The sequence below is a fragment of the Dermacentor silvarum genome, chromosome 7 (assembly GCF_013339745.2).
Source record: "Dermacentor silvarum isolate Dsil-2018 chromosome 7, BIME_Dsil_1.4, whole genome shotgun sequence".
NCBI lineage: Eukaryota > Metazoa > Arthropoda > Arachnida > Ixodida > Ixodidae > Dermacentor > Dermacentor silvarum.
Window position 1 is genome coordinate 137,675,769 of NC_051160.1, and position 22,149 is coordinate 137,697,917.

General features: G+C 45.3%; 1 protein-coding gene across 1 annotated transcript in view; it reads left to right on the plus strand.

Annotated features, from left to right (window-relative positions):
- The window catches only part of LOC119458477 (signal-induced proliferation-associated 1-like protein 2), a 131,601-nt gene that overhangs the window by 65,052 nt on the left and 44,400 nt on the right, over positions 1-22,149 (plus strand). Inside the window, 7 exon segments of the mRNA XM_037720319.2 lie at positions 578-684; positions 1,516-1,650; positions 7,975-8,069; positions 8,658-8,803; positions 11,605-11,719; positions 15,240-15,377; positions 16,593-16,708. Coding sequence (XP_037576247.1) covers positions 578-684; positions 1,516-1,650; positions 7,975-8,069; positions 8,658-8,803; positions 11,605-11,719; positions 15,240-15,377; positions 16,593-16,708 — 852 coding nt within the window.

A 22,149-nucleotide genomic window follows, 5' to 3' on the forward strand; every position in this document is an offset into this window, starting at 1 on the left:
TTCTTCAGGGACGCACTACTCGCTTCTATCTGCTGATTTCCAGCCACGCTCGCGTCCCACACAACACTAGATATCAGTTGCACAAATATGGAAGTACTCATTTTAGATCTTGGGCTGTAGTACTTGAAAAAGTTCAGTTTTCAGAAGCACACAGTGCAGTCGCTTTCACGTCCTCATACCTTGCGTAGTTCTCTTTCTTTGGCTTTGAAGAAAGCACACAAAGTATGAAGAAAGGTCAAGCACATTTGCGGGTTCAAGCATGTTTGCATGCTTAAACTGTGGTACTCTCAAGTGTCTGCTTCCCACGACTCAATTCCACTTGATGGCCACGGAGCAAGCGAACAGGAGGTTTTGATTCGGCATTAGACAATAGTGGCCCCAGTGGGGATTGTACTTCAATAAAGCCAACTCAAATTCGCTTGCTAATGCAAAAATTACTGCTTTTAGCTGATGGTCTGGTACAAGCTGCAAGTGGCCTGTTCAGGAGTTTAATCATCTGTTATGGACTAACATTCAACCAGTCTGCCATTTGCAAAGAATGACGTGAAAGCTTCCTTTCATTGTAAAATCATTGCAGTGTTGCCGTGAGTCGATCGAAAGAAGTTCCCGTGTTTGGTCCTCCAATCCCCGACGGTGCCACATTTCCAAAGTCCAAGAAGTTCACCGACTTCATTCTTGCCAAAGGTATCGTATGCCCTGCTTTGTTAATTAAAGCCCTTGGCTTGCCAAGCACCTTTTTCATCATCATCATCATCATCATCAGCCTATATTTATGTCCACTCCAGGACGAAGGCCTCTCCCTGCGATCTCCAATTACCCCTAAGCACCTTTTTACTGTGTCTAAAAAGCCGAATGTGACTGTCTAGTGAAGCATTACTATAACTGCCTGAGCCGGGCACCTGTGTCATAAAATTGCCAGTCAGGTTGGTGAAAGTGCAAGTTCAGTAATGTTTTTTGCTTGGACTAAAATCGTTGGGCTATGACTGTTAATTACACTCAATACTTGAAAACATAATCTCACAAATGATGATTCTTCCTAATTGTATGATTAAGTTGTAGTGCGGCTATCTGGGAAATGTGAGACACCCATACTCCGGTGGTTCCTCAGAGTACCGTAGCTGCATTAGACAATTTCTTGATTGTCTTTAGACGATGCCTTAAACTTGTTTTGTAAATGTAGAATGGGCTCACTTTATGCAGTAAAGGCTGATGCTGAGCTAGGCTTGAAACCGTTGTTTTTGTTTTCTATTTTTGCAATATAAACAAAGGAAGGTGTTCGAATGGGTGTCAGGCAAGGGCAGGTCAAGGGGTCTGTGGTGGCTAAGATGTTTGAGAACGGCTGAGACGTGGCGCTTAGCGTACATTGTGTAGCGTACGTTGTGTAGTGTTCATTGTAGTGTACATGTAGCGTACACTGTAGCGTACTGACGTGTAGCGTACATTGGGAAACGCATGTGTTACATGACTCCAAGAAAGGAGCTCATTTGCCCTCGCTCTATCACCATTGCCTTTCAGTGATCAATGCAGAGAACGCTGCCCACCGATCCGAAAAGTTTGCCACTATGGCACAGCGGACACGGCAGGAGTACCTCAAGGACCTCGCAGCCAACTACTCAACAAACACCACACTCGACTCTGGGCCCAAATTTTGTGAGTTGGCGCCTGATTCCCTGGCGTTTTAGTGATGGGCACAAGTGCTCATGGTTATGCTTGACAATCTGTTGATCAGCAGTGTCCTTCGTAATCTTTATTGTTCTAGTTGCTTTTCCTTCTGCTTGTTCTGCAAGCTTGCTTTGGCCTTGTTGCTGCGTTGATATCTTCAACATATGCGAACATGCTGTTAGCGCCACAAGTGGCAGAACCCATGTTTGTGATACTTCATTTGTTACCTTGAGGGTCACTTTTTTTATTTTTTTGGTGATTATTGCAGACTTCAATTCTTCAATGTGACTTACTTTCTCAAAAAAAAAACAGGGCAAATAATTTTTAATGACATTATACAACAAACTTTTTCATGTGTGCACTGTTATATAGGCAGTTAAACCTCGATATAACGAAGTCAGTAAAATTCGCAAATTGCTTCATTATATCAAAATTTCGTTGTACTGAAATTAGACTTTTTATGCAAATAAGTGTGCTTGCCGATCAAGTACACTTGCCAGTCTATTAGCGGGGTTAATTTGCCTCTCAAAGGGGCGTAAAATGACATGTGGTGTTGTTTGATGGCAAAACAATGTAAGCCAAGTTGTGTACTGTCATCTCACCTAAGATCCGCGCAGGGACAGTTATATTCAGTAGTGTTGTGTGAATATTCGAATTCTCGAATAGCACAGTAGAACCTCGTTCATACGTTTTCAAGAAATATGTAAAAAATAAACGTGCGATCCGGGATAACGTTCAATCCGAATCCAGTAAAAATTGAAGCTGACAAGCCCATATTGAGGTGCAAAGGCAGAAAACATTTATTTCTTGCAAAACATAGTTACAGTCGAATCTCGTTAATTCGAACTGGCACTACAGAGAAGCCACACGGCAGCTGTCTGCCACTTAGCGCTTCACAAGCACATGAGAGCGGCCTTTTTGCACACCTGAATGATAATTTTTCGCAGCAGAACGTATCGTACGACCGCAGTTTGCCGCAATGCTGAACGTTGCTGCCGAATAATCGTATTTTCCTGGAACGTATTAACCGGAACGTGTTAATACATTCCTCTATGGGGTTATGTTTATTTTTCGCGATTGCGAACGTAGGAACCAGAAAATCGTATTAAGCGAGAACGTATCAGCGACGTTCTACTGTAGTTTCGAATATTACGCTATTCGATATTCGCTTCGAAATCACTTTTAATATTTGTGCCTTTCAAAATGTTGACGAACTCACGGTTGTGTGTTTGTTTACTGTCTAATAATCAGTAAGGCAAGATTTTTAACATCAAGAATAGACTCGCACATTTGGCAAACCTGCATAAATATTATGGTGGGAACTTTCAAATTTATTAATTGGTCATTTCATCAATTTTGTTTAACAATGGGCAAAAGAAATGGAGCAACGAGCTCCAGATACACCGGCGTCATCTTTGCCAATCTTGGTGCCCTGGTTGCCAGCACTCTTTTTTCACCACCGCCGCATCTGGCCACACGAAGTTGGAAAAAAGTTTCGCATAAAACTAAATACCTTTAAAAATTTCTCAACCTTCATAATTGCCCAGAAACTTTTATTGCGAGAAAACCCGTAAACACCATTTCAAAACATTTAAGTTATCATATTTCGAAAGAAAGCGATAAGATGAGTGAATGACATCAACATTGTTAAAATCGTGGCATTGCCACTTTGCGGCCAAGATTTTTGAACAGCAACTATTCGATATTCGCTTCGAACTCAAAATCCACTATTTGCACAATTTTGTTTAGATACATGGATACATTGCTTAAAAGTGAATTGTATGCACTTCTGATAAATTTTCATTGCATCATAGAGTTATTTCTTCTGTAATTCTAGTTAATGTGTATTGAAAAGTGGCACTGCCTTCGTGCCCTCTTGACGTGGTGACGCACAACAGAGCGAGTCATGTTGTGGGAGTAGTGCAAGGGTCATTGTCCTATTCAGTATGTCGAAAGTACGTTGTACTTTTAAGGCATGTCGGCATCGTCGCAACACCAGCGTAAGCATTCCTTACCACAGTGTATCTGCTTGACCATCGACAAAAGGCTTGAATTTTGGCAGCAGCGCCAACAGAAAGCACAGACTACACAGGCTCCGCTTGTAGGAAACACTTCAGCTTGCAGGTGACTTACAAAATTTATGACTTATGCAACCGATTATGCATTTAGAATGGCTACTAGGGTCATAATTGCAGTGTAGACTTCCATTAATTTGACTCCTGTTAATTCGATTTTCTGGTTAATTCGATCACAGCCGAAGGTCCCGGCCGGCACACATGCATTTGCACGGGCCCAAACATTTGGTATTTTGATCATAAAATTTGCCTCCGCTGGATAATTCGAACTTGACCAGCCAGCATACACGTGCCTGACCCCTATGGTGACCCCAATAACGCCCCTTTAATGGCAGCGTCTGTCTTGGCAGAGCTTAGCAGACTGTGAATGTCTGAAACGCACATCTCTCGTCAAAAAATCCTATTTTTGGATTGCCTCGTAAAGATTTTCAAGGAATAACTATAGCTCACGATTTCTGGTTATGGTATTTACCCAATTCTAACATGCGCCTATTCTTTCAAGAAAATTGTGTCAAATATTGCCTGCGCGGTGCAATCGGGGGACACGATGCCTTAACTGCATTTGAGGCGTGCGTATGTTTTACCACATGACACGGATATACTGCGGCGAAGCTGATTCTAGAAAACCAGCGAGAATAGTGCAACATTTATTAGACCCTCGGCCATTTTTTTTTTTTTTTTGCTGAAATATCGGGTGTGCGCTAGATTTCTACTTTGTTTAAAAGCTTTAATGTCATTTATGCATTAGTTTTCTACTTTGAATACATAAAAAGTGTGCGCGTGTCTGATTCTGGGGCATGTTAGAATTGGGAAAATACTGCCAAATTAATGAGCAGTGTGTTTGGCCGTTTTTTTTTTCTGCACCCAGCCTAATTCGATCTGCCAGATAATTCGATAAATTGACTGTATAACACAGAGCAATTATTCCTATGAAAACATTTCCAGTTTCTCACTTTTACTGACATGGTATTGCCATCGCATCCAGTGATCAATGTTGCAGCTGACCGTACAGATTTAAGAGACTGCATGGATTGAAAAATTCTGCTTAAAAAATTTTTGCTTGCTTTCAAAGAAACGAATGCACATTTAGACACTTTGATTGGAAGCCATTCTATTGTGCTAATAATAGGGGGTCCTTGAAACAATGGTAGACAATGCCTTTAAGCAGAAAAACATATCACCATGGCAACACTTGTCCGCAGTCAAGTAGCACACCCTTCTCTTTGAACACCGTAAGCATCTTGCCATATGGCTTAGTTCAAGAGCAACAGGCAACGTACATTGGGGCATGAGCAGCCGGTTGTGCTACGCTAGGGATAGTGCCTTTGAGTTGTGGGCACAGGTTAGCCCTCTGTTTTATTGACCCATGTGGGTCAAGGTTGATACAACAGCAATGAAGAACATACTGTAACTACCAGAATATAAGTTGGAATACTTTCTTTAAAAAATCAGGCTAGCGTTAGCTCTCGTCTTATATAGCCGTCTTCAGCAGAATATGAGTTGTCGTCTTGACATCTGCGATGTGCATATTGGAAAATGTATATAGCCAAAGCCGTATCAATATCCAAATGTAGTTGTGGGCATTCTTATTTTGTTTTATTTTTTCGTCTCTGGGCGCACTAAGTTACTGCACCCGGAACTCCAAAGCCACGCACTTGAGTGCACTTGGGTGTGATGCCTTTGGAGTGTAGCTTAACAGCGATTTTAGCCGACGGTCCAGAACCACCAACGTACCGTCTGATAAGTGTTATTTAACTTATTTTGCTTCCGCATCCACTATCTATTTCACACGCTTTGTGAACATGGCACAGCCGTCAAGCTGCTGTAATTCATGATCGACGATGATCAACTCGAAGGACGCAACCCGTGGCGATGGAGGCAGCAACAGCGGTTTAGGTTTGTGATGCAAGCTGTTCACGATGCTATCAGAGGTACCACACACACATTGTTTTTGCTCCGCTGTATGCCGACTGTAATTCATTGCAGATCGCAGGAGGACGTATAGCCTTACGATTTGAGGCATTCAGAATTATGTGGTCAGCGCAGTTATGTGGCCGACCAAATACTGTATTTTTGCGCAGTATCACCCGCGTCAATATTTCTAAAAATGTAACTGAAGTGGGGGTTATATGCAAACTTCACCTTGAAGTGTGGCTTCACGGCAACACGCTGCCGGGAAGCCACGCCTCAAGGCATGGTTCTCTGCCTTGCAAAGTTTCGTAATCTCTTACGGAATCCCACCCGGTCCCCATCCCTGCGTGTTGAAGCTCCTCCTCTCCTCTTTCATGGTTGCCCATTCTTCTCCTCATTACGGGTCGCCATTTTGCATTGAGTAGTTAGCGAACAGCGCACGCGGCGCTGGCAAACTCATACGTCACCCGTTCCTGTGGCGCTCCCTCTGTCTGCAAGAAGCGCTTTGCGATACGGCGCGAGCCAAATCACCCTGTTGGGATTTTCAGCTCGGTCGAGTTTGCTCTGTTGCTGTTGGCCATGTGGGGCTTCTTCGTCCGCACTGTCATCCGCTGTCGTGTGAGTGCTAGCTGCGAAGTGATCTGATCACGTCCGATATCACTTGACTGATTCATCCACGATAACATCCGCCGTGTGAATCCAGCTTTGTCGACATCGCCGGAGAATGGGGGAACCAAGCCACTGGTGGTAGATACGATGTGGACGAGTCGTGCATCTGCGAGTGGAGACTGTTTTTGTAAAGATTTGAGCATTGTTGTATGCAGTTATTTCTGTGGATTATACGTGCGGGCATTTTTTTTTTTTTTTTTTTCAGGATGATGTAATTGGTAGTGTGCAAAAATACGGTAGCCGCTAAAGAATGACTATTTGGTTACGTACCAGTGCATCTGACAAGCAGAACCATGGCAGGTCAGCCATGTCCCCGTTTTATGTGAAAAAAGAGTGCGAATGTGGAAAACAGCGGGTGCAACGCGCCAAATGCACCTTGAAAGGGTGAAAGCAGGTGAAAGTGCCAGGAAGGCAGAAACAGGTCGCCTTGCCAGAAGCCACTGCAGGCACGCACACACCATTTCCCAGGCTAGAGAGCATAGAGCGCACTTCCTTATCGTGCACCAGAAGTCCCTTTCGGCCATTATGTTTGCTTAGAGTGCGCTCAAGCTGTATAACTAGATAACGTGCCCACTGTGTCTTTGTGTGCTCTTCCAATCGACTTTGTGTGTGATTTGCTTTTTCTTTTTGTCTGTTGAGCATTGAGTAGCAGCATGTGGAGGTAGTTTTTAATGGCATTCAAGTTTAATGTTGCAGACTTTGCCTAAGCGAATGGCAACATGGCCACTCAGCACCAGTTTGGCATTTCTGAAGAAAGCGTGTGATATTGTGGCGGGAACAAAAAGGGAAAACTGTTGGCGTAGCTGGAGTGCCGACAAAGTACCTAAGCGTCGGGCAATAACGTTCCCTTTAACGGTGGACCACACTGTACTTCGATTCATGTGTACAATAAAGGGGCCCTGAACCACCCCTCTGGCTTGGTGAAATAACATAGTCCGAGTCACGCTGCTGTGAATATTTCAGCCAAGTTTTGCTGTTGTATGCAGTGCCTCGAGCTCACAAGTGGAGAGCGAAGTCATCTTTCTCTCGAATGCTCTCGTTTCAACAGAAGCCATGATCCTCACTCTTTTCTGTGTGCTTTATTTCGTAATAAAGCACATTCCTATACACGGCTGCTATTGGTCGCTGCAGTCGGCTACACCGCAGTCGCCACGGGGTGCCACCGTGAGTCCACTGGCTAAGTGCACTGTGGCTCACTGAGGACAACCGCGTTTCGCTTACATTTGGTGTGCCGTAGGCACCAAAATCGGAAGTGTGGCGTCTATGATTGTAAATTTGAACTGCGTACCACGGTGACATTTCGAAGGTAGAGTGTTGTAGCCCCACCCCACTCCATCATAGCCTTCGCAATGCAAAGCATTGAAGAATAAACAGGAGCACAGCGGAGGCGGTGTTTGATTGCCAATAACTCTGCTTCTGCTGAACGCAGTGAAGTACTTTTTGCAGCAATGTATTTCTGAAATACCCTATTTTCACTTCAAATGTGCCTTTCTTCACTTCGATAAAAAGTGATTCAGGACCCCCCCGACTCTAGGCGGTAGGAATTATGGCGTCTCTCATAGCCCCAGTGTTGCTTTTTAACCACACAAATCGATTTCAACCACGCAGTGGCACGTGCAATTTAAATCGTATGAAATTGCTTGTCAAATTTTTGCAGCCCTTTTGAGCTTTGGATCACGCAAAAAGGAGAGACCACGGCCAAGGTTCGTGCCGGATGGCTTCGTGCGTGGTGCCATCTCTTGGTCGGTCCAGGTGAGCAAAGACGCGACCACATAGCTACTACCACATTTGCTGCAGTCACTTTGACAGTGGGTACAGGAAACGTGATGCGCACAATGTATTCAGGCTCGCATTTTTCTTTTTAAAAAACCACAGCCACATAAACTGCTTGCTTTAGATGCGCAGACAAAAGGTTTCTCGCATCCTGGGACTGTGTTTCATTGTGATACATTTTCTTTTCAATTGTTTTTTTTTCATTATTGTCCCAAATGAAGTCGGGCCACCGTTATCGCTGGTATTGGCCCTCGGGGCAGCGGTTGATAAGACTGACACCCATGACAACATCACGTGTATAAAACTCAGTGGGCGCTTAAAGACACCCACTTCAGCCGCTTCATCTTGTTACCCTCGATACACCAGTTCAGTTGTTAGTGCTTGAGCCACATGTTTGCAACATGTGCGACTGCGAAGATGTTATGACAGGTGTTAGTGCTTCACTGTGCTGCATGAATTTGAACGTATAATATATGCGGACAGTACTTTTCCCAGTTCCATGTGTGGTGCCTGTTTGGATGTTGAACTGCGTGTGCTGTAACTGTGTCACCCGGCCAATCACTGCAGGTGGAAGACCAAGGTCAAGGTTGCGTATGCGACTGCACCCTCGGAATCTCGTCCAGCTCACTTGTGCTGCTGGACGACGGGACCGGAGAGCCAGTTTTCGGTTGTGCGACTGCTGCGGTGCTTGGATGGTCCTCTCACAGCAGCAGGTGCGGAATTCATGGAGCCAGCAGGACTCTTTGCATTAAGCACAGCTGCTTGATTGCAGTACTGATGCACTTCACAAGGGCACTATGCTGCTGAAATATTTCAGGAAACTGTAAATTTGGCATTAGGCATGGCATGTTGAAGAAAATTTGTGTCATTCCTTCAGCAAAAACAGAGTCTCGGAGACTTTGTTAGGAGAATGCTTCGCACATTCCAAAAGTGCGTGCTGCTCGCGCCCTGAGGATAAAACTTAGCTACTCTGAAAAACAGTTCATAGCAAGCGTTCTCCTTTAGGCAGCAAGGTTGCCTTTTTGTTCCACTTTAATTCTTCTTTTGCTATTACAAATGTCAAGGTTGTTGCAATTTGAAACCTCTTTTTTCATTATTTTGGCAGCTCCTTTCATTTTCTATTTAAAAGGAAGGAATTAATTTCTTCTATCCTCGTCTTAATGTCATTGTCAGCTTCGTATGATTGTTACTTGACTCAGTGGTGGTCCAACTACGCCATTTCCGCCCTTTTGCTACAATTCGACTTGCGTGCTCCTGGCTGCGCCCTCTCAAGGGCCATTTGCGCCAGCTGCACTAAAGTACAGTATTTTCGCGTTTTCACGTCAATGTAATGTTTTCAGTAGGGTTATACAAATACTGTACTCAACTATGAGAATTGATTTATAAACATTGAAGTAATTCAGTTCGCGACTCAATTATCTACTACTGCATTTTTCGCATAATTGGGGAAATACCGTATTTACTCGAATCTAGGCCGACTGCGATTCTAAGCAGATCCCCCAAAGTCCGAAGCCAGAAAAAAAAAAAAACTTGCCTCGAATGTAGGCCGAACAAGAAAGCGAGGACAGGGTTCACAAAACGAAAACATTTAGTGAATATGAACATGTCAAGCTCATTCTACATCATCATCGCTGCTAGCCTTGTCACTATCTTCCTTATCACTGCCATTTTCGAACTAGTGCACTATATTCAGTACCATCAAGTGCCTGTTTGGTGCCATTACGATAACGCCACGCCGCGCACTGATGCTACACCATACCGATACGACACAGGTCAAAATGGCAACGTCGTTGTGTACTTCAGTTGGCTACTGGCGCTGCTAGTAGCGGCTGTGATACTGACTTTTCTAGATGGCGCTAACTATGCACCATATTTATCAGTTTCAGTTAAACACTGGCGCGTTTTTCAAAGTCATTGAATGTAAGCCAACCCTAGAGTTTAGTATATGATTATTTAAAAAACACTATTGGCCTAGATTCGAATAAATACAGTACCCAGGCAAGATCGATGCATTGCACGCAGCCTTTCCAGGGCACTCAGTTTGTTTTAGAAGAAACCAAAATTTATTCTGCAGTTTATGTGACAGAACCACAGTCTGGTTAGGAGGCGCGCATGTCTTGGTACAAGGTTCGTCCTGGTGGGCAACTCTAATCGAAACAATTTTTATAGCCGATGCCTACAGAGTGAACAGCAATGAAAGCAGTGCCTATATGCGAAGCATGTTCGAGATATAGGACCGATTAGCCACTGGTAGGCACACCAATCGTATCGCATGCACGTGTTCACGCATGCAGTTCGGAATTGTCTGTCAGTATGCAATCTTAAGCACACAAACGAACTTCTACGCACGCTTGCGTTAGTTGAAGGCTGGTTGTCCGCAGATCCAAACTGGGCTTCAACGGTTATAAGAAACCCGTATGCATGATCTCGGAACCAATCGACGATTAGCCACTCGCACGAACATACTAGCAGCAAGCTTTCTGCGACGGCTTGCAGGCCCGTATCACATCGGCCAACGGCCAGTTTTCATCATGGCACACTGCTTTCGCCATCAGGCGTAATCGGTGGTGCTTCGAAAGATCTTCAGGATATCGGCAACTAAAGTTACGCTTTTATGCCGAATCGGCTCATATCTGTTTGCAGAGGCTGCACAATACACGGAAAGCCGACAAACCACCTCGCAATGAAAGCGAGTGTATGAGATGGTACGGACGTTGTTCTCGGCCACTATTGCCAACTTGGCGATGCACCATACAGAGGCATCTCATTCTTGACGCCATTTATAAACGCATAATCTCTTGTCGAGCTTCTAGCATTGTTATTGGATGTAATACACATTTTGTATAGTTCAGTAAAGTATGTCAAAGCTCATCTGTCATTTGGAATTCACACAAGACATTTGACGTAAATTTTTGTCGTATCCGGGACCGTGCAAATTGTTCTAGCACATTTGTAATTTTATGTCTGTCTTACGCCCAGGTGCGTATCTTTGTTCTGCTAAGCCTACAAAATGAAGTTCATTGCCTACCAAATCAAAATGGCTCCAGCATACCATGTATGGATATACTGTTTGTGGTAAGACAAGCTTAATTGGGTGCTGTTGGCTTTGTGTGTTTCTTCACTGTTCAGCAGCGCTTGCTTATTGCACAGTAAGAATATGCATCGCCAAATGGCTACAGATTACTGCTGTACTACTCCAAGTGTTCCAAAAAAGACCAATTTTCCTGCACCGAGACTGCTCTAAAATGCTGGTGTGGCTGCTCCTAAACTACTACAGAGTGACATTTTTTCTGCTGCAAAAGTTGCTCCAAATTGTAAACTGGCTGGGCCACCACTCTCGACTGCAAACTGAGTCCCTAAGTCGTCACTACTCTTCTTGTTACTTAATATTCAACTTCTTCAAACTTGACCTTTTGAGCAGCTAGTGTAGCAGAATATTTGTAAACTGTTCTTCCTGCACGAAGTTACGGATTAGTGATGAGATGTGACCCTGTGATGTCGCTCTCGGTTGCAGTCTGAAGCTGTTCTACCACCAGGGGGAGTGTGTGGTGCTTCGGGCACGTGACTCGGATGCTGACGAGGCGCAGGAGATTGTGACCAGGCTGGCCTGTGTCACCGATGGATGCGAGGTGAGGGATTGTCGTTTTGTTGCACTTTGGAAGATTCTGGAAGAAGCTCCAGAATCCTGGCGTCATAAACACAGGATCCGTCCTAACCACGGGAGCAAGTGTCACTTAAGGGGGGACACGTGTTGTGGCGACCAAAAATCGCGAAAAAACTCGATTTTTTTTAAATTGCATTGTTGGAATGTACAGCTATTATTGCACCTATATTGTTAATTTCATACCGATAAGTCAATATTTTAGCCGCAATGATGCCTTATACGACATGTACTAGCTGAATTTCAGGCTAAACTGACGCTGAAACGGCACATTTTCCGAAACGCGCGCCTGCTCTTCCACGTGTGCTAGCGCGGACATCTTGGTCTCATCTTGGAGCTGTTCCAGCTGTAAATTTGCAAATAAAAAGGTTTTGCATGTTTTCTCACTTTTCTCAAAACTTGTTTTTGGGTGACTTCACCAGATTGTCGGAGTGATATCTCATGATCTAGAACAGCTAGAGCAATAATTCTTTCCTTAGCAGAAAGCCTAATCTGCATATTACAAAGTGCTGAGAGCAGAATTTCAAATTTCTGCACATGTATATTTTTATTTTATTAATTTTCTTTTGTTGTGGTAGCCATAGGACAAGGAAATAAATTTGATCACCTGCAAAATGGCTAATTATTATTTAATTTGAAAACTTTTTTGTAGCATTGCATTTATTGCATATTATAGTATCTAGCTATGAAATAATATTCACTTTCTATTGAGCAGTTTTTTTTCCATTGTCTCCTGAAACAATAGAGCGACAGATTTGTGTATCTTCTGAACAAATGGACCTACAAGAAAAATTATTGCATATTTGAAATCAGCACGAAAAACTAAGCAAGCCTGATTATTTTCATCAGAATTGGCCTTAAGATGCAGGACATAATCTCCACAACCCATGTCCCCCCTTAAAATAAAGCTCCTTTTCTTATTCGTTCTTCTTTCGCATTGCTTTCCCAACATTCAGATAGTCTCTTCATTTCTCTCTTTTCCTTTGCCCCCTTTCAAAAAATCTCGCCACATTTGACATGCTCAGTGTGTAGGGTTGCTGTCTTTGTTTAGAAAAAAATTAACATAGCCAAAAAGAAGGGGAAGGGGGTTGCTTTGTAAAAGGCACTGTATGCAAAACTGCAAACAAACGAAAACAACAAACTGGCGATGTGGCAAGTACAAATTTTGCATCATTAAAGTTTATGGAAAGGCTTTATATCAAATTTTCTACGCCTTTAAAATCTTCATGCTGTTGTGGTTGCGAGTCATTTATTCGTGAGGCATACTAATGGCCTATCTACAAAACAACGCAGCAACAGGAAACAGATGACAAAAATGCATTTTGCTTTAAGTTAGTTAAGAAATTTTAAGGAATTGGGAAAGAATTTGTGACGATTCAGTTGTTGCTATGTATGATCCCCCGACAGGGCACCTGAGATGCAAGCTTTACCCACCGCGGTGGCTCAGTTAGCTAAGGCATTGCTCTGCTAAGCTTGAGGTCGCGGGATCGAATCCGGGCCTCGGCGGCTGCATTTCCATGGAGGCTAAATGCAAAGACACCCCTGTGCTTGCGTTGTAGTGCTCGTTGAAGAACCCCAGGTGGTCAAAATTAATCCGAAGCTCTCCACTATGGTCTGCCTCATAATCGGAACTGGTTTTGGCATGTAAAAACCCAGAAAGAAAAGAGATGCAGCTTATAATGTGCCTATTTCGGAGGATGCTGAAAAACCGGCCAATAGCCTGTTGGTGCAGGGGTCAAACTGTCAGCTGGCAGCGCAAGAAAATATCCGGTTGCACCAGTGGAAGTACCGGCCAGGTGGCAACTCTATTCATGTACCAGCTCAATTCCCTTTTCGATGGAGAAATGAAACACGACCTTCTACCACTCAGACACATACGTCTCATCTAGGCATGTGCAAATACTGAATAGTAGATTTCGAATCGAATATCGAATGGAAGAAAGAATTAAAAAAGCCAAATATTAAGGCGAATATGGAATATAAAAAAATCGCCGCTCAAGCACTCCGTACCAGCGAAGCTCAAACGTGCGGCCCTGGTGTTTATGACTGCGTTAATTCCGACAGTTCAATAAAGTATTTCTCCATTATTGGTTACGTCTTTGTGTTTCTTAATCAGGTTACACACATGTTCGGCTGCGACAGAGAGAACTACGTGACTGACGGTATGCCCGTAGTCTGCCACTGTCGCTTGCGTTCGATGTCTCGAGTTTGCTCAGCGGCGTGGTTATCAGCATTCGCCCGCCATTGCCGCTTGCGATTCTTTGAAATTAAATTTCTTCCAAATTAAATCTGTCCGTTACGTAAGACAATGAATGGCTCATACCCCTTTAAGCAATGGCTCCTACCCCTGTAAACGCGGCCTCCCCATTACGACGACAGAAGAAAAGTGAAATTCCACGCTGGAATGATTAGTGGCTACGCAGCCAACTGTAGAAGCAGGCGACGACGACAAACGCGGAAGCAGTGGCACGAGAGCGTGCTGAGCACAAGCCACCTGTGCAGCTCCGAGAGCAGCTGGGTTTTTAGCGTTACATCGCTGGCGCAGGCTAGCATATCCAAGCTTCGCATGAAAAAAAAAAGATGTGCGTTTTTGAACAGCGTCGATAACGAGAGGCCACCGTACCGTACGTGTGTCACAAAGATGGCAGCTGTAAACAACTTTGTTGGTATGCCATGCACTTGCTTTTGTTTGCGAGGTGGTTTTTTGGCTTTCTGTGTGTTGCGTGGCTGTTGCGAATAGATCCACATCAGTTCGGCACCAAACTTTAGTTGGCGACGCCCGTTGACACTGATTAGGCCTAACGACATAGGCAGTGTAGCCATGACAAAAATTTGTTGTAAGCTGCCGTGAAATGCTTGCCGCTAGTAAGTTTATATGGGTGGCTCATCATGTGATCAACCTCGAAGTCACACGTGCAGGTTAGGTTGATGCCTGTTCAAGGGACTTATCTGCGTGCCTATCGGTGGCTAATCAACGTGATCGCATAAACAAAATATGCACACCGGTTTTGTTGCCGTTCCCTCTGTCCGTGTCGTGTTACCATTTTGATCAGTCCTATCGATCCGAATGAACCTTGTACCGACAGAGGCAGCCCCAGCTGGCGCAGAGCTGTTTTGTGAACTGCAGCATTTGTGATCCCCGCCTCGGGCTGACGACTGGGAGCGCTCGCAGTGACAGTCCGCTGCTGCGTCAGACGGGGCGGCCCGTCCGCGGCACGCACGGCGCTCCTTTAGCGTTGCAAATGAAGTGGAACGCCCACTTGGGTGGCATCATGCACTACAAGCTCCACAGCACACGCGCCATGTGGCACTGCGTGTCTCTACCTCGAATGTATCGAAAAATCTATTAGTAGATGTTCGATTCGATGATATTCGATTTTCACACACCCCTAGTCTCATCTTTATGTGGTCGTAAAGTGTTGATTGTTAGGGGCAGGAATCTAGCGCCGAGTGCTTATTATGTGTGTCGTTTTCTCTGTCCTGTTCAGACCCAGGAGTTGATGCTGTGCCGCAATGCTGTCGGTCAGCTGGGCTTCCACGTCCAGTCCGAGGGCCTTGTCACCGAGGTTGAGCCTCACGGTCTCGCCTGGGAAGCCGGTCTCCGACGCGGATGTCGTCTGCTTGAGGCAAGTGAGACAGTCGTGGCAGCTAGCAGACAGTTCTGCAAACAAAGTTGTCCTTTCTTTTAGCCAAGTCTTTTCTGCAGAATCAGCCGATTCTAACCTAGTTGGTTTAAATTGACCGCATTCAAACAGCAGAATGCAAGTACACCACAAAGAAGGCAAAGGTTGCACAAGACGGACTAAGAACTAAGATTTATCACGACAAGCGGCTTACAGAAATGGTTATCTGCGAAAAAATAGAGCTCAAAAGCATATGTGATCATTATCGCTGCAAGGTTAGCAGTGAGGCAGCAGGTTTGTCACAAAATAAATTGCTTCTTCTATGACATTGTCAAGCATGGGGCACCAACACCTGTGTCACCATTTTCGTGCATTGCCAATGTCTCTAGCAGTTCCCGCAGAAACTGGTCCTTGTGCTTAGCAAAAATGTAGGCCTTAAAGAGTTTGCACTGCTATAGCACTATCGGTGCACTTATTTTGGTGCACTGCTGTTTTGACAGTCTTCTCGGCGCTTCCCTTTTTCATCACAGACATGAATTGTAGGGGTGTGTATTCAAAACTTTCAAATAACGAAATCAAATATTATCATGTATCTTTTGGAGTTTAAACAGAATAGTAACGACAGTAAAACCTCGTTAATGAGGATCTCACGGGACTGAAAAAAAATTTTTGGATTAACCGAATGTTTTATTATCAAAGATATCAACAGAACAAAAGACAAATGCTTACTATCAGCTTGCCTTTCTTTACTTATTGATTTAACAATGTGCGAGAGCTCATCATCATCTCGTTACGGATTAGTGCTCACAGCTTCCTTCGCAGTACGATCGAAAACACACTATTTCGCGTATCAGCTGACACATGCATTTCACTAATGCGCTCACATCCCAAATATTTTTTCTCCAGTGAGCTGGTCAGTTGCCAGCAGCATCGTGATGTAGCCGGTGGGTTCACCAGCTTGGCTTAAACACATTTCTTAGAGCACTTCTAAGTGGTTTTCAGTATTTCAGGATCGGATAGAAAGAGAGTTATAGAAACTTATAGAAACTGATTTTCAAGAAATCAATCTTTGGTCATTTTTCTCGATGCAAAATTCGCATCTCCCCTTAAAGAGTGTTCGACATGTTATTCTATTCTCTTCAGGGACTTTTTAATTTGTATTCGATTCAGTCTAAAAAAATTATTCACCCGCCTCTAATCAGTTGGTCTGAAATGCAGATCTGCAAGGTGGCCGTGGCAACGCTTAGCTACGACCAGATGGTGGACCTGCTCAAGACATCCGTGATGGTCAGCGTCACGGTCGTGCCTCCGCACAAGGATGGCAGCCCTCGGAGGTAGGTGGCATCGGGTTATTTAGGACACCAGGTCGCTAGTACTTCGAAACGCAGTTGAGTGACCAGAACGCAGCGACAGCCACAGGACAAGCACTTGTCCTGTCACTGTGTTTGCCACTGTCGTTGCACTTGGAACCAGTACTCTTGATGAGTGTCAGAGCCCACCTCACCATTCTTTTGCAACAAAGTAAATCAAAAGTAGTATAACATGACTTAGTGAATATCATTCACTAAGTTGGGAAATGGTGCTGAAACCGCATCGAAAGCAGTGTTGAGCATCAGATAAAACATTGTGTCCAGAAACTCGGTGATATATTTGTATATTATGTGTTCTAGTATGTATTTTACTTGAATGAGATGTAAGAGAGATAGTTCTATAATTTTAATAAGGACTGTTTGTTAGCAGATTTGAATAGCAAAAGAAATTTAGCAGATTTCGAGGCTGGAGGGACAACAGACGTTGATATTTCTGGAAAATAATACACTCAAACCGCATTATAACGAAGTTGAAGGGGAGCCATAATTACTTCGTTATATCCATTACAGTCGAATCTCGATAATTCGAACTCGAAGGGGCCCGAAAATTTGTTCGAATTACAAGAAGTGCGAATTAACAGAAGGACGTATTTTTGAAGTATTCGAGCACCCTAGCAAGATGAACGAATGGTGCAAGTCGTTAAATTTCGCGGCGCGCAAGCGCATCGCGAGTTGCGCCCACGCCGGCCTACGCTCGGTTCCCGATAACGGCAGAAAACAAAACCTCAGGGAGCGGACGGCGCCGACATGGCAACGGGCGTGCACGCGCGCAGCCGTCAAAGGTGAGGGAGGAGGGCGGCAGGAAAGCGGATTCAGCCTCGGCAAATTCGCCGCTTCGTGGCAGTGGCTTCGGTGGCTCCCCCCGCCCTCTCTCAACTCCCTCGCAGCTCCCTCATCTTCGACTGTCTCGGTGCACGCCCGCTGGCACCGCCGGTACAGCAGGTTTGGCGCAGATTAGCCCACTCCTTGAAGTTTCGTTTTCTGCAGTTATCGGGAAGTGAGCAAGCTGGCGCCGGCTGCAGCTTAGGCCGCTCCCTGAAGTTTCGTTTTCCGCTGTTATCGGGAAGCGAGCGTTTGCCGACGTGGGCAGTTCGTTGGCCGGACTGGGCCTCTGCTGCTGCATGAAGGGGTCTCTCCTAAGCTTTTGCTCTATGGCGGTGTCGGAGCAATGCCGGTCAGAGGCGCCGCCGCGTTAGGGTACGGCCACGCTAGCAGCAAAAACGTGCCTCAAAAACAAGCAGCAACGCGTCATGCCGCCAGCGGCAAAAGCGGCAGGAATCGGGGGTTTTGCGGCGTGCCGCACGAAATAGGTTCGAGACCCATTTCTGTGGCAAATGCTGCGTGCTGTGGCAAATGCTGACGCGCAGCAACTTGCCGCTCGCGATATGACTTGCCGCTAGCGTGGCCGTACCCTTATTCGGCGCGCTGCTGAGAGCATTGTCGGTCAGCAGTATGTTCGAATTAACCGACGCAAATGCTTTCGCATTCGAATTACCGAGCGTTTTCGCCCATTGAAATATACATAACTTTGACGGGACCAGAGCGTCAGTTCGAATAAACCGGCAGTTCGAATTAAGGGGGGACGCGGGGATCAGATCGCAAAAATCACGAGAAAAATCGGTTCTTGGAAACCCCGCATTTCGGTATCTGCAACGCCTAATCTACGCTGTATCAAAATGATTTGGCTGGAAACGCACTAAAAGTGCCCGAAAAAAATTAATTTGTCAGTGCGGAGGGCGAAAAAACAGCTTTAAATCGCGCAAAATCACCGCAGTTCACGGAGCCATATCTCGTATTTCCCGCCACCGAGCGCCGCCATCTTGGTATCGTTCGAAAGCTCAAAGTTTCGCCGTTCCGCTTCTCAATTCGTCGGTCTTCGCCATCTTGTAACAAACGCACAAACACAAAAGAATCGCGGGTCTGCTAGAGGTAGTCACACGGGCCCTCCGATGAAAGCGGGCCTGCGATTGGCTGCCGTGCTGAATGGCGTCTTCCCATTGGTTACTGCTGCGGCAGCGGGCAAGATGGCTACCGCAGTTGTTCGCTTCGCAAACCATGCCGGCGTCTTCACTTGACACGCAGAATTCGGATTTCTGAGAGCGCCCAGTTTAGTTAAGGATCGTCGCTTGTTGGAAAAGAAAGTTTGGACGAAGCACGTCTTCGGAATACGGAAGCGCAAGCCTCCTACGGCGAGAAACGTACGGCGATTAGCGGAGGAGCACCCGACTGAACGTGCCGCGCTACCTTGCACCGTGGATTACGTGCCGCGCTATCTTGCACCGTGTGACTCAAGCAGCGAAACCGACAATCGCCCTGTGCCATCGGTACCGATAACGCAGTCGACGGAAGACGCGCCAACGGAAGCTCCCGCGCCTCGGCGTACGGCCGCGCGAACCAGCCGAGATCGTATCGACGCGGTTCGAAGGTCACCATCGCCGGCGAAGACGGTGTACTTAGTTTGATGCATCGTGCGACATGAACACGCCGCCTCTGAGCGAGCCCCAACCGTCAACGAGCTACAGTGTAATAACCGAAAATTCACCGGACAAATAGTCGCCCGAACGGCGCACCATTCAGACGCGCCTCGAGCCGCGTTTCGCGTCAGCGGTGACGGCAGAATCGCGAGCATGCAGCGTGCGCGACTCCCTTCGCGCGATGTCCGCAACTGAACGGAAGTTCAATTTGATGTACTAGCCAGGCTATTAAATTTTCAAAGCCCACCAAACGAAGAGGCAAAGGTGCAAGAAGATGCTTGACAGCACTGATGCCAAAAATTACCGCCCTGATGCGTTCTAATAAACCTGCACTGCTTGCAAAACTTTGCAGCTCGTTTTCTCAATAGTGTTTTTTTGGTCGGTCACCTCGCTCGTGCAAAGCATAGCACAACAATGGCTGGACCGATTTTGATCCAGTTTGTTTTGCTGTGATCCATGAACTGTGCTGCACATCAAGACAGTCTTGAAATGTTCATTTATTTTTCCATTATTTAATTACTTCACAATTACTGCATGGCTCTATGCAGTCAAACACAAGTTACATGCATGTCATGTTGAGTAAAAAATTATAAGGGCACTAAAAAAAAATCTAACACTGTCTTGATATAGATTAGACATCTGGGCAAACATACAAAGTATTCCCAGTTCCGTACCATGTTTCGTTACTGTGCCAGGCTTTCCACGAGCAAGGAACTTGTAAACTTTTGTAAATTCTTATAAAACAAAAACTAATGAAGATATCTTAATGAAATTTTGGATTTGTCCCTCTATTGCAATGTAAAGCGTGTGTGCCAAATTTCAGCCCTTTCAACAAAAAAGTTATTTTTCATCCCCTCCTCCCCCCTTAAGTGTGTTCGAATTAACGAGATTCGACTATATTTCGTTATATCTATTATAAATGTTTACGGCAATGCATGCTCAGTTGGGTGCACAACTATGAGCATGCAAAGAAGGAAACCGCCTTGCGGCCCACTGTACCGCTACGCGACAACGCATGCGACGGAAATTGAATAGAAGACAAATATTTTGTCTGTTCAGTGCGCACACTGCCTATTTTATTCTCCGCTAGACATAGCTCGAAAAAAGTCCGTGATGCTCCTTTGTTTCGGACATCGCAAGCGAAAGACTTCCTTTTCAGCGGTGGCGACTGCGTTGATGCCATTTTCGTCGTTGCCATGGGCGCTGAAAAAACGACGTAGAAGGTCAACCACCTCGAGTGCCTGCGACAATGTTGGCATGTCGAACGTATGTGCATGGGAGACCACGGCGTCTTCGTCGGCGACGTGATCATACAAATCGGCGATGTGATCATACAGAGGCTGAGAAACCACGGTGCGCAGTGATCAAGTCCGTCGTCGTGGAGAAGGCATGGCACACAAGACCGACAAAAGCCGAGAAAGCACGGTGCCCAGCGGCCGCACTCAATTGATCTTCGTCGTCGTCGAAAAACACGTGCACTGTGCAGACGCGCACACAACCCTCGACTAACCTCGACCGACTGCCTCGGCTGCGCAGGGAGCCTGGCGAACCGGTTCTTGAGAGAGAGAGAGAGAGAAACCACCTTGCGCCACTTGGCCGCTTCTCACTGCCGTCACGTGGCACGCCCGCTCGTTTTGCTCCGCTGGTTGAGCAAGGAGGATGGCTCGCTCGGCCGCGGGTGGCATGGCTGCACATGGCCATGAGGTTGACGCGGGAGTTTTAAAACAGCCACGCCGAACGAGTGTCGAACTCCGCAAAATACTTCACGCACCGCAGTTGGTTTTTTTTTTTCTTTTTTTGTGGTAGGCTAATATAGTTCGTTATATCCATTGACAGGTCAAGTTTACTTCGTTACGAGGTTTCAAATGCATGGTTCTTTATGGAGATTTCAAGGGGAATTTCATTTACTTGCCCTCCATTACATCCATTACAAATACATCCATTATTTCATTATATCCCGTTACGTTATAACGAGGTTTGGGTGTAGTTAAATGGAATGGCAACTAATCCATAATGAGTATCTAGTGAAGAATGCATTGTCTATATTGCTGGGACTACCTTTCTTTTTTTGGAATCTACATTTAAAATCAAGTTTAACATGCCCTGGTTAGAAACAACATAATTAACAGAACTTTGCGACTGCTCAGTAAAAGGAAGAATTGCGAAGTTATGGGTGAAAACAGATTTAAAGTGAGTATTAAATGCATTAATAAGTAATAACTGTGTCATTTATTACAAAGGAATCAGTGGTAGATTCTTTAGGCAGAACAGCACTCCAGAAGTTTCGAGGATTATTTTTTAACAAACCTAGAAGTGTTACTTTGAAGTAAGAATCACATGCTGGCATTAGTTTTGCTTCGAAGTTCCTCCTTTAGGACGAGAAACTGAGCAGTACGAACAGTATCAACACCATGTTTCGCACGCCGCAAGCAGCCATGTCGGCACAGCAGGTGCAAAATTTCCCGAGTACAGTGGAATCTCGATGATACGAATCTCACGGGGTCATGAAAAATATTTGTATTAGCCGAAATTCGTATCATAGAAACACAATTAAAACTATACAAATTATGGGGGGATGAGGGGATCAGATCGCGAAAATCGCGAGAAAAATTGATTTTTGAAAACCACGCGTTTCTGTATCTGCAACGCCTAATCTACACTGTATCAAAATGGTTTGGCTGAAAACGCACTAAAAGTGGCTGAGAAAGATTTATTCATCAGTGCGCAGGGCAAGAAAACAGCTTTAAATCGCGCCAGATCACTGCAATTCACAGACATATCTCGTATTTCCCGCCACCGAGCGCCGCCATTTTGGTATCGTGCGAAAGCTCAAAGTTTCGCCGTTCCGCTTCTCAATTCATCCGTCGTCTCCATCTTGTAACCGCAGTTGTAACCACAGTTGTCTGCTTCATAAACCACGCCGGCGTCTTC